The sequence below is a fragment of the Arachis hypogaea genome, chromosome 20 (assembly GCF_003086295.3).
Source record: "Arachis hypogaea cultivar Tifrunner chromosome 20, arahy.Tifrunner.gnm2.J5K5, whole genome shotgun sequence".
NCBI classification, from domain to species: domain Eukaryota; kingdom Viridiplantae; phylum Streptophyta; class Magnoliopsida; order Fabales; family Fabaceae; genus Arachis; species Arachis hypogaea.
Window position 1 is genome coordinate 4,805,617 of NC_092055.1, and position 12,193 is coordinate 4,817,809.

At 32.5% G+C, this 12,193-nt stretch overlaps 1 protein-coding gene across 1 annotated transcript; it reads right to left on the reverse strand.

Moving 5' to 3' along the window:
* Window positions 1-262: 262 nt before the first annotated feature.
* LOC112785026 (E3 ubiquitin-protein ligase AIRP2) lies at window positions 263-2,999 on the reverse strand. The gene is made up of 5 exons (XM_025828431.3): window positions 2,577-2,999; window positions 1,621-1,771; window positions 1,471-1,537; window positions 1,144-1,378; window positions 263-734 (listed from the first exon to the last, which is right to left on the reverse strand). Exons 1-5 carry the CDS (start codon window positions 2,657-2,659, stop codon window positions 524-526), a joined length of 747 nt encoding a protein of 248 aa, XP_025684216.1. The 5' UTR covers window positions 2,660-2,999; the 3' UTR covers window positions 263-523.
* Window positions 3,000-12,193: the final 9,194 nt, after the last annotated feature.

Sequence of the window (12,193 nt, forward strand, 5' to 3'; positions counted from 1 at the left end):
TTTGGGCAATTTCTAAATTGAAAAGACTACATAAAGTTTTCTCTTTAATGCTGTCATATAACTTCATTGCCTATAACATCATTCCACATTACATTTTTAGTGGGCAAGCAATGATAGATTCACCCACATTTTGCACAAAGTAAAAGATACTATCTTTGCTTTTGGGTTAAGAAGTATCTTTAGCATCATCAAGGTCCCTTAAATTCTTTGCCTTGCTTTTTGAGTGAAACTGAACTTAGCATCAGAAAATGCATCAAAGAGATCAACATTTAAACATGATTGATTGATACAGGCAATGCAAATATCTTGTGAACAAGTAATTCGATCGATCTGTACAATATGAATATACAAAATGGAGCTAGATACAATTTAGCATCTCAGCTTCCACCACCAACCCCATAGTAAACTCGGGTTGATGGATGATTCTTCTGCCACACACTGCAACTCTATAACAATGAAAACTAAATTTATTATGCCATTAAGGTGAAAGGAAAACTACCCATCAAGAACAAGATCATTTACTTTATCTTAGTTGAGAGTCGTAGGGATCGAAAAGCGAGTCTGGAATGATCAAGGGCAACTTATCTATGTACATGAAAAGCCTCTTGATATCCTCCCTTGTCACTGTTTCCATGTCGACTACATCCCGGCTATCGGTAAATACCCAGAGATCGCACGAGTTCACTCTCTTCAGACTATCGCGACAAAAGGGGCATGATTGGGATCTTGTTCTCCTGAAAAACATGTCATAAATGAGATAGAGTGACTGATGCAGCTGCAGCAGCAACTCTTTAAGTTTGGTATGCAATTGCAAAAGAATGATCAATGTAAAGACCCAAAACACTAAGTAGATATAGTATCATGTACCAAACCAAATTTCAATCGGATGATAATAATGGATATCTAAAATTGAAGATAATGTTTTTGATGAATCATATAAGAACATATTGCAAACAACTTAAGCACCAATATTGCAGTCAATATTGCCCTTCATTGCCTTCTTTCTCATAACAATATTCTAGTGCTAATCAACAACTAAGCATGAAAGCACCCTAAACACTGCCAAATAACATTCAACTGCAAAAATATATTGATGAAGTACAAAGAATCATGATGCAGTAGCAACCAAGAAAGAGTGAGTACCATTCACGGTAACATTTCAGGCACATAGCATGGAGGCAGTTAGGCAACACAATCTTACTATTCACTTCCATGCATATTCCACATTCTTCTTCTCTTTCAATGTCTATATCAGAATGTTGTTGATGATCCTCATCGTCTCTTTTTCGATATCTCTCCATACAAACAGCCTTCTGTTTCTTATCCTCTGAATCTGTAACCCCTTTCTGAAGTTGTAACAAAGACGGATAAATTACCGCTGATCAATGCAAAAACTCAACAAATCAGCAAAATTAACTGACACAAAGATGCAAAACAACTTATCATACAACAAAATAGAGGAACAAATACCATAGAATTCTCTAATGCTAGCTTTCCTTTCATGAGTAGACATGGTAGTTGTTCCATCCACATATACCTGCACCATGAGAAACATTTTTCAGCTTATCCCAATTTCTCAGCTCAATATGAAAAACCCCAATAACTAATCTATATCTGTACCTTGTAAATTAGGATTCTTAACAAGCCAAGTGCTCCAGCAAGATTGCAATCTGCCCATTGCACCAAGAAAAGAAACAAGTGTGCAGCTGGACTGTATGACATTCTCATCTGAAGGCATGCACCATCACACTCCTTTGGAAACTCTGATGCCCTGCACATAAATAAAGCAATGAATTTTTGTCACAAACTGCCAATATACTCTCTCTATTTCAAAATATTTAACAATTTGGTCAAAGTGACACATTGAAAAATCAATGTATCTCAATGCACCACCTTGTCCAGATCAACAAATATTCTGAAATGGTGGTTGTAAATGAATGATATAAGCTGGAGACAAGGAACAAGAGATATCCTTCTAGAAACCTATGAGTTACTAATTATTATTACCATTATAATTTTCAAAGTTTAGCAAGGGCATCATTAAGAACTTAAAGAGTGTTACCATTATCTTCTATGAAGTATGAACAAACAACATCTAAAAGGCTCATCACAACACAAGAGAGATAACTTCAACTGTCAAACGGTGAAATTGTGAATTGTCACACATGCCAATATTTATTAACATCACAAAATGTTCTCCTCAAAATCACATGTCACAGTTCTCTCTTTTAGTTTTATGGATAAGGCACATAATAAAAATAAAAAACTAACCTATAAAAGATTTGATAACTGAAAAAACAAAAACACACACAGGTGCGCGTTTTTATCACACGCAACCTAACAAAACATGAGGTGGAAAAATTTGACCACAGCCTTTTTCAGTTTTGACAGAATCAGTGGTGGGGTTTCTGAAGAAACAAATAGAGAGAGAACAAGGCACACTGATTTTCGCTAATCAAAATCGAAAATCACTTCAACCATTAATTAATTGACAGCAATTTAGATGCACTCAATCAGAATTACATTTTCATGAGAGAGAGAGAGAGAGAGAGAGAGAGAGAGAGAGAGAGACTAACAGGGTATTGGCGTGCTGAATATCAGCTTCAAGGACTTTCAAGGAATCCTTGAAAGACCTTCGCATGGAAGTTCCTATGTACATTTTAAAGGCCTTTGCTTTTTCAATGGAAAACAAAAAGAACTCAGAAAAGGAATGAGGAAGAAGAGAAGAAGAATCAGAGAGAAAGAGAGAAAGGAGTGAGACCCATAAAAAGGCAACAACAAAGTTTCATACTTTATTGTTTGTATCACTTAATATTCTGATGGAAATTAGGAAGAAGAAGAAGAGTATTGAAGCTGAGGAGGAGTGGGGTTTCTCTGTCAGAGAGAGAGATGGAGAGAGAGAGAGTATGAAGATGCTGATTGATTCTTCTTTGCCTTCTTCCTCCGCCTTCTATTCTCTTCTTCTGCTTTCCAAGGACACGTGTCTTCACCACACGCCCTCTCACATTTACAACATAATTTATTAATAGGTGGAAACTTTACTGCAGAGGGCTTATCCACTATCAACTTCACATGAAGTCGACTTTACCTAAATTTTTACTTTGCTTTAATAATAATAAGGGTAAAGTATATTTTTTATCCTTGAAGTTTTATAAAAATTTTATTTTGTTTTAATTTTATCCCAAAAGTTTTCAATTTGCATCAAATATATTCTTGACGGCTAATTTTTCAAAAAATTTAAGACCGATTCAACAACAATTTCATAAGAACAACTCCTCAACACAAGCAAATCAAACATAATTTTCATACATTATTATTATATTGGTCTTAAATTTTTTAAAAATTTAGTCATCGAAGATATATTTGATGCAAATCGAAAACTTTTGGGACAAAATTAAAACAAAATAAAATTTAGGGATATTTTTAAAACTTTTGTCAAATTTTAAGGACAAAAAGTATATTTTACCCTAATAATAATAATAAATGATAGATGGACGGAGTTAATACTTAAAAATCGTTAAACAATTTAATAAATATAATTTAATAATAATTTAATAATTTTAACTTTTAATTTTATGTAAAAATATATGTGCATAATTATTAATATGTTAATTAATAATTTTATAAGTCTTTAAAAAAATTATATAAAAATTTTTCATTTTATTTATAAAAATATTAATAAAATTTAGAAATTAATAATTTGATTTAATAAGATATTATTAATTCTATTGAGATATAAAGATAAAAAATATATAAATTGAATACAAATAAAATTTATAACATAAAAAAGAATTAACTAAAAAAATTAAAATTATTTTATAATAATTAATAATAGTAAATAAAATAAATCTTAATTTTTTTATTCCCTAACATTACTGTTTATATACTAAGTTAATCTAATACATATGAATCTATTTTATAGGTACTTTTCATTTAAACCAACAATTGATATAGGATTAAGTTGTAGATTCAATTATTACTTGATTAAGTGATTTAAATTTTTTTAGATAATTGTATTTTTTAATGGAACTTCTTGACATGAATGTCCTAAATTCCTGTAAATGAAAATACATGATTTCAATTTAGATTTGGATAAAGCTAAATTGTACTAATATAGTTTTGGATAAGTAGCGGTGATACTATTAAGGAAATAGGAAATAAATGAAGATATAAGAAGGAATGTAATCATGCAAATCCGTGAATCTGACAAAGACCTTATCCATGTTCGGATCTATTTTCATTGATTTTCCACTTTTGCCCTTTTGGTGTTTTACATTATTAATTTTTTGATAGCTTTTTCTTCACGCACCGTTGATGGCTCCGCACTCTTTCAATTCACAATCTTCACATCGCCCTCTATTTTCTGCATTTGCCTTTCTTTACCTTTTTTTGGATTCCACTAAAAATCTTATAAGGTAATACTCAATGATCAAGTTGTCTTTAATAATTGCAAAAATTAACAACAACATTATATTATATTGTGTTTATGTATTATACACTTTTCTAGAAATACCGTTTTATGTATTATATTGTTTAATTTTGGTAATTTCTAGAAATAGCAATAGGTAGAATATAATAGATTTAAGTTTTATTCTAATTTTATTTTTAGGTTTAAATCCTCTAACCCCTTACTCTTCTCAACTCAACTTTATTAAATTTGACACGAAAAAAATAATTCTCGGTGTTAACTTAATATTTTTTATTAGGAAACAATTTAGATAAAGATGTCAAAAATATTTTTTTTAAAAGATATTTTTTAATAATTAAAATTTAATACATATAATTAATTAAACTATGTTATTTTATTTTTATTAAAATTAGACTAAATAAATTAATTTGACCAAAAAAATAATGAATCAAATCTTAAACTGATATAAATTATTATTATTGTTTTTATAAAAAATAATTACAATATTCTTATTATAAAAAAATAACTAAAATACCTCTATTATATATATATATATATATATATATATATATATATATATATATATATATATATTAATTTTAAAAACTCTAAATTCTAACCTTATGATGATAGAGAAGAAAAAAAAATTAAAATTTAAGATTTTCAAAATTAATATATAATAAAAATATTTTAATCATTTTCTATAATAGAAGTATTGTAATTATTTTCTATAAAAAATAATATTAATTTATATCAGTTTAAGATTTAATTTATCATTTTTTTATTAAATTAATTTGTCTGACGTAATTTTAATAAAAAATAACACAGTTTAATCGATGATATATGTTAAATTTTAATTATTAAAAAATATTTTAAAAAAAACATTTTAAACATTTTTATTTCAGTAATTTTTTTTTATTAATGAGTTACATAGAAAGTAAACTAAAAATTATTATATCTGACCAAAAAAAATACTAAGATTAAGATATTATTATTTTTATTTAATCACAATTCGAGAGGGAGAGAGAGAAAAAAAAGTTGGCAGCAACAATGATTGACTTTTCTCTTTACACTTTTATTCTTATATATACTCTTGCTAACAACTGCGTTTATTAGAGCTAAGAAATTTCACAATTTAGTATCTACTCTTCTATTTTAAATTTTTAATGCTTATCTAAATCGGGATATTCTGCAACCAATATATTAAGATAATATATTTGTGTTAAAATAATCATTTCTGATAGATGATAAGGTAGACTTTTATTTCAATGTATTTATATATTTGTGCTTTTTTTTTTTTCACTTTTATACTACTATCCACTATTTGATTAAGAAGAATCAACTAACGTCTTAGCGGTTTAGGACAAATAATTAATGGTAAATTAAGATAGCATTCATCACGCTTTAAAGTTTCAATAATTATATGCGTCCCTTTTAAATTAATGCAATTCATGGCGAAGGTTAATACTATGCAGCTTGAAGGACATTCAAAATTCATATACACTATTCTTTCATTTTCGGTCACCAATTAATGCTTCCTATGATTCATGATTGAAGCTAGAAGGGGAGCTCTTGCTTAATTTAATTTCACTTGGGTTGTACCAATAAAATATATGCAAATGATTGTACACCGAAATTAAGGAAATAAATGGTTTAGAGGCTCCAATGATTTTGTTGCCACACCAACAATCAACTCACCTAGTCGCAACATTATTAATGATATGCATATTCCACTTTTTATTTTTAGAGATTAAGTATTATTACTCTAATTTTAATAGCAATTATTTGATATTTATCGAAAATGAGTCATCTCTTATGTACTATTGAATAATAAATTTAATTGGATATGTATTTAATAAAATAATTATTTAGATAAAGACACTTAAAATATCTTTTTTAAAAAATATTTTTTAGTAATTAAAATTTAATACATATAATTAATTAAACTGTGTTATTTTTGTCAAAATTAAATCAAACAAATTAATTTAGCCAAAAATTGATAAACTAAATCTTGAATCGATTTAAATTAATTATTTTTTTATAAAAAATAGCTACAATATTCCTATTATAAAAAAATGACTAAAATACTGTTTTATATATATATATATATATATATATATATATATATATATATATATATATATATATATATATATATTTGAGAATTCTACATCCTAATTCTTCTCTTCTCTTTTTTCTCTTCTCTTTGTGTCATCGTAAGGTTAAAATTTAGGATTCTCAAAATTAATTATAAGAGTATCTTAGTCATTTATTTTCTATAATAAGAATATTGTAATAATTTTTTATAAAAAAGTTATTAATTTAGCCCGATTTAAAATTTGGTTCATCGATTTTTTGGCCAAATCGATTTATTCGATCTAATTTTAATAAAAATAATATAGTTTAATTGATTACATATGTTAATTTTTAATTGATAAAAAATATCTAAAAAAAAAAACGTTTTAAGTGTCTTTATCTAAATAACTCCTATTTAACGATTAACACACGCGAAATAAGTTTTTTCATATATTGTATTTGAATATGAATATCCATGTTTAAACTAAATTCTAAATAATTAATTTATCGCATTATTCTGATTCTCACTGGACTATAAAACTTGTGAAATACATGCGTAATTTTAGAACATATTTAATGTATGTTCTAAAAGTTTATTTTTGTCCGAATTTTAACAACTATATATATATATTGGATACTTGTATTGATTATGTTCTGACCTGTTGATACCGAGGTATGACTCGTTTCTCTACAAAGGTCGGCAAACTTCTTGTGGTAGGAACACGAAACACGGCAGATGGAACCGAGGTGGTGGGTACCTGCAAAGGACTTCCGACGCTCAAGTCAATAAGAGAATTTTTGTGTATAAGCTTCTTAGAAAAGATAGATTACCTCTTTGGCCTCTGCTCTTCTCCTTATATCTGGTTGGTCGTAGCTGACCGTTTTTATGTAACGTCCGAGTATTAATTCCATGTATCCGACGTTATAAGAAGAACATGAATGCTGATTTAATAGTAATATTCGGTTATAGCTGTAAATGGAACGTTGCCGAGTTATAATTCGTAATCGACTTTTACCTGTTCATATCACAGCCCCCAAGCTTGGCCTGATCTGAAGAGGACAGGTTGAGCTTTTTATTGATTAGCGAGTTATAGCTCGGCATATTCAGCCCCCAAGTCAACGTGTCTTATCAGATTTTGACCTTGGCATGTGAAAAGGGATGTTTGAAATAAATTCATAGCACGTACTTTTATTGGTCATTGTGTTATTTTAATATTTTGTCTGGTTCAACTTCCAAAGTTACTTTTGGACCGTTAAAGTAATTTTAACATGTGTGGATAAGATTTAATTTTGGAACTAAAAAGTTAATTTAATTAGTGTTTGAGTTTCCAGCTTTCACAAAACACTGCGTTTATGTTTGGGGGCAGAAGCTTTTAAGTGACAATGAGTAGAAGAGGTTAGTAAGTTTTCTTCATCTCCTTCTGTTCTTGTTAAATTTTTGTCGTACTTGGTAAAAATGAGTGAGAAGAAGAAAAAGTTGCTTCCACAGGTTGACGATTGTGAGAAATATGATTGGGTTGACAGTGATGCTCATATACGGGCTTCGTTATTTTCTGATATGGAGAGTGTGAACCGGGTAAATATGGGTAGGATAGTGAGGGCTGGGTTTCACATAGAGTTGCTGCCATGCAGCCGGGCAGATCGTGTTTTCCATAGACAAAATGGTTTTGAATATTTTTATGTTTATAGTTGCATGATTGAGGAATTAAGAGTGAAACTCCCGTTTTCTGATTTTGAATGTAATGTGATGAAACAACTCAATTGTGCGCCATCTCAAATACACCCGAACGGGTGGACTTTTATCAGATGTTTTGAGGGTTTGATGGATTTTCTTGAAATTAAACCAGATTTAGAGCTGTTTTTTTCTTTGTTTCAAGCTAAAGGGGTATGGAAAGGTTTATGGATTAACTTAAACAGTACCCTTGGATTTTCTATCTTCAAACTTTATAAATCGTCATTCAAGGATTTTAAAGAAATATTTTTGAAAGTTAAATCAGTAAATGAAGAGTTCCCGTTTTACCTTGACGAACATTTGGGGGAAAAATTTTCGCTTTATTGGTGTTGCCACCCACAGCATATCCTGGGTCCTGAACTTATCAATAGTCGGAATGAGTGTATAATCTCTTTTTTTATTGAAATGGTTGACAAGGGTGGGTTGATATCTGTGTCTGACCTTCTTCCTTGGGAAGAAAATAAATCGGTTGTACTAGAATATTTTGGTGAGAGAATTTGGAGGTTATCTTTCCTCAAAATTGTTTTTAACTGCTTAGTTTTACTAATTAGTTTTCTTACTAATGTTTCAGCTGGTAACTTCCCCGGAGTGACTGCCTCTAGTTTGAGATCCCGATTCAAAAGCAAAAACTTTGAGGGATCCTCATCAAATGCCGAGAAAGCAGATGGTGGGGCTGAGGTTGATCAGCCCTTACCGAAGAAGAAGGGTATTGTTTTCAAGAAAAGAAAATCGGATGCAGTCGTCGAGAATGAGGTGCAGGTTGAAGATGAGAAATTGCAACTTGATGATTTGCCAAATTTTACTTTAAGGCAAGAGAAATTACACTTGTTTGGGGAGGAGGAGGAGAATTCCTCGGTATGGAACAGAAAATTTCCCTTTAGTGTTGTTGCGGATGAAATTGTGCAGTCTAGGGCAGATATAGGTCGGGTCGGAGAGGTTGGGGACCTAGGTGTTGATCAGTATCTGCAGGTAGTATTCTTCTGAAATATATTATGGCTTGTGTGTTTCTCTCTGTGCTTTCTTCTAATATGATTTTAGCTTTATGTTTTCAGGTCTTAGGATTTCGGTTGGCCAGTATTGGTCGTAGTCAGGAGAAAAAACACAAGAAGGAATTATCTGAGGCTTCGAAGATTGCTGAGTTAAGGGAGCAATTGGTGCTGAGTGAGGCGAGTATTAAGGATTTGAAGAAAAGGTTATCCGAGGTCGAGACCGAACTTAAAGTTGAAAAGGAGTGTCATGAAAGAATTTCTGCACTATTGAAAGAAAAGGAAAATGATCTGTCAACCGTAAATGATCAATTGACCGAGTTATCTGTGAAGATGAAGAATTTTGAAGAAAACAAGCAAGGTGATATTTTAGATGCCTTTGCAGAAGGCTTCGAGCGAGCTGTTAATCAGGCGAAGTTCCTTGTTCCTGACGGAGAATTCGGTGCCATGGACCCTGGTAAAGTAATCCAAGGTGGTAAGATTGTGGATGACGAGGAAGTTGTTGAGGAGGGAGATGATAATCTCGCCGACTAATTCTTCAGGAGTTTATTTTTTGGTTCTGTTAGCGAAAAAATGTTTCTGCTGGATATGTTTCCATGTTTTGATTTGTGTGATTCAGTATTATAAACTGGTAGATTAGGTTTCGTTGTTTTCCTAATCAGTTTTTTGATGTAGCCGTGTTAAGGCTTGATGACTGTAATATTTGCGCATCCGTATTATGATAATGCGACTTATCGTGTTACTAGTAATTCCTTTTTATAGGAATATTGCATCTGAAGAATTTAGAGTAGTTCCCCTTTTTGGTGTTTTTTGTGGGGGTCATGGCATAAAATATGTAAAACAGAATGAATGTTATTTATAATGATACCTGTACAAGTGTACTTCAGGTGAACCAGCCTCATTAAAACCCCCTATGAGCAAAAAACCCTTTTTGGGAGAAAAATTCTCAAGGTGGGAAAAAGAGTACTGGTATGCTTCTTATTGTTAACTGTAATATTGTTTCAAAGAGTTGATGTTCCATGTGTTGGGAATTGGCGTGCCATTTAGCTGTTCCAACTTATATGCCCCTCGGCCTAGTACCTCGGATACTCGGTACGGGCCGTCCCAGGCTGCAGCAAGCTTCCCATGAGAAGGAGGTCGGCGAGCTTGCTCAGTCTTCCGAAGTACTAAGTCCCCGCTGTTGAACGATCTTGGGATTACCTTTCGAGAATATCGTCGGCCCACTTGTTGTTGTAAGGCTCTGTGCCGAATAGCTGCTGTTTCCCTAATTTCTTCAATTAGGTCAAGCTCTGCTTGTCGAGCTTGCTCGTGATCTTCGGCTAACGTTCGTATAGATTCTTGAGATACCTCCATTGGAATCATTGCTTCGGATCCGTAAACCAGCCTGAAGGGAGTTTCCTTGGTCGTTGAGTGGATTGTTGTGTTGTATGCCCATAAAACCTCAGGGATAAGTTCGGCCCATAAGCCTTTTGTGTTGTCAAGCTTTTTCTTTAATGCTTGCAGGATGACCTTATTTGCTGCTTCTGCCAGGCCGTTGGATTGCGGATGTTCCACAGAAGAGAAGTGTTGCTTTATTTTTAAATTCTGTAAAAATTCCTTGAAAGTGCTATCAGTGAACTGTCGACCATTATCGGTTACGATATGGCCAGGTATACCAAATCTACAAATTATATGTTTCCACACAAAACTTATCATTTGTGATGAGGTGATTTTTGCAAGCGGCTGCGCCTCAATCCATTTAGAAAAGTAATCGACTGCAACTACTAAAAATTTTACCTGTCTCGGAGCAGTGGGGAAGGGCCGAGTATATCTATTCTCCATCGATTGAATGGCCAACTTACCACTGAGTGATGGAGATGTTCAGCAGGCATATTAATGATCGGCGAGTGCTTCTGACAATTGTCGCAGGTTCTGACTTTATGCCTACTGTCCTCCCATATTGTCGGCCAATAAAATCCTGCTCGGAGGGCTTTCTGTGCTAAGCTCCGAGCTCCACAGTGTATGCCACAGATTCCTTCGTGAGCCTCGGCTAAGAGAAGGTCGGCTTCTGACCTATCCAGACATTTTAACAATGGTCGAGAGTAACCTCGCCTATACAAAGTGTTATTTATCAAGGTGAAAAAAGAAGCTTGTCTTCTGAATTTACCTTTGTCTTCAATTTCCTCCGGAACAGAGCCGTTGCGGAGGTATTGAATGTAAGGTTGTTGCCAACTATCTTTACTCAAGGTGTTTAAAATTTTGGCTGATTCAATGCTCGGTTTGTCTAAGGTTGATTGTAAAAGTGTAGCAGTGTGTGCTTGCGTTGTTGCTAATTTTGATAAGACATCTGCCCTATGATTTTGTTCTCTAGGAATATGGGCAATTTGTATTTTAGAAAATTTGTTTAACAACGTCTGAACAATATGCAAATACTTTGAAAGAGTGGGATCTTTTGTTTGGAAAGTTTGATTTACTTGTTGCACGATTAATAATGAATCACAGTAAACCTTTAAATCACTAATGTTTAAATCAGTGGCTAACCTGAGCCCAGCTATGAGGGCCTCATACTCTGCTTGGTTATTGCTTGCTTTGAATGAAAATCTGAGAGAGTGTTCGAGGATTATACCATCCGAGCTTTCTAGCAGTACTCCTGCTCCTGCCCCTTGAGGGTTTGAAGCTCCATCTACAAATAGTGTCCAGAGCCGACTTCTTTCATCGGATGAAGTGCTAGTAAATTCTGCCACAAAATCAGCCAGGCATTGTGATTTAATAGATCCCCTAGGTTGGAATTGTATGTCGAACTCGGAGAGTTCAATAGACCATTTAGTCAGTCGCCCTGCTAATTCGGGCTTGGAGAGTATCTGTCGAAGTGGATGCTCTGTTCGGACGATGACTGTATGACTCTGAAAATAAGGTCGGAGTCGTCTTGCTGAGAATATGAGTGCAAGGACGAGCTTTTCAAGTTTTGGATATCTAAGCTCCGCATTCTGTAGTGTCTTGCTCACGAAATAT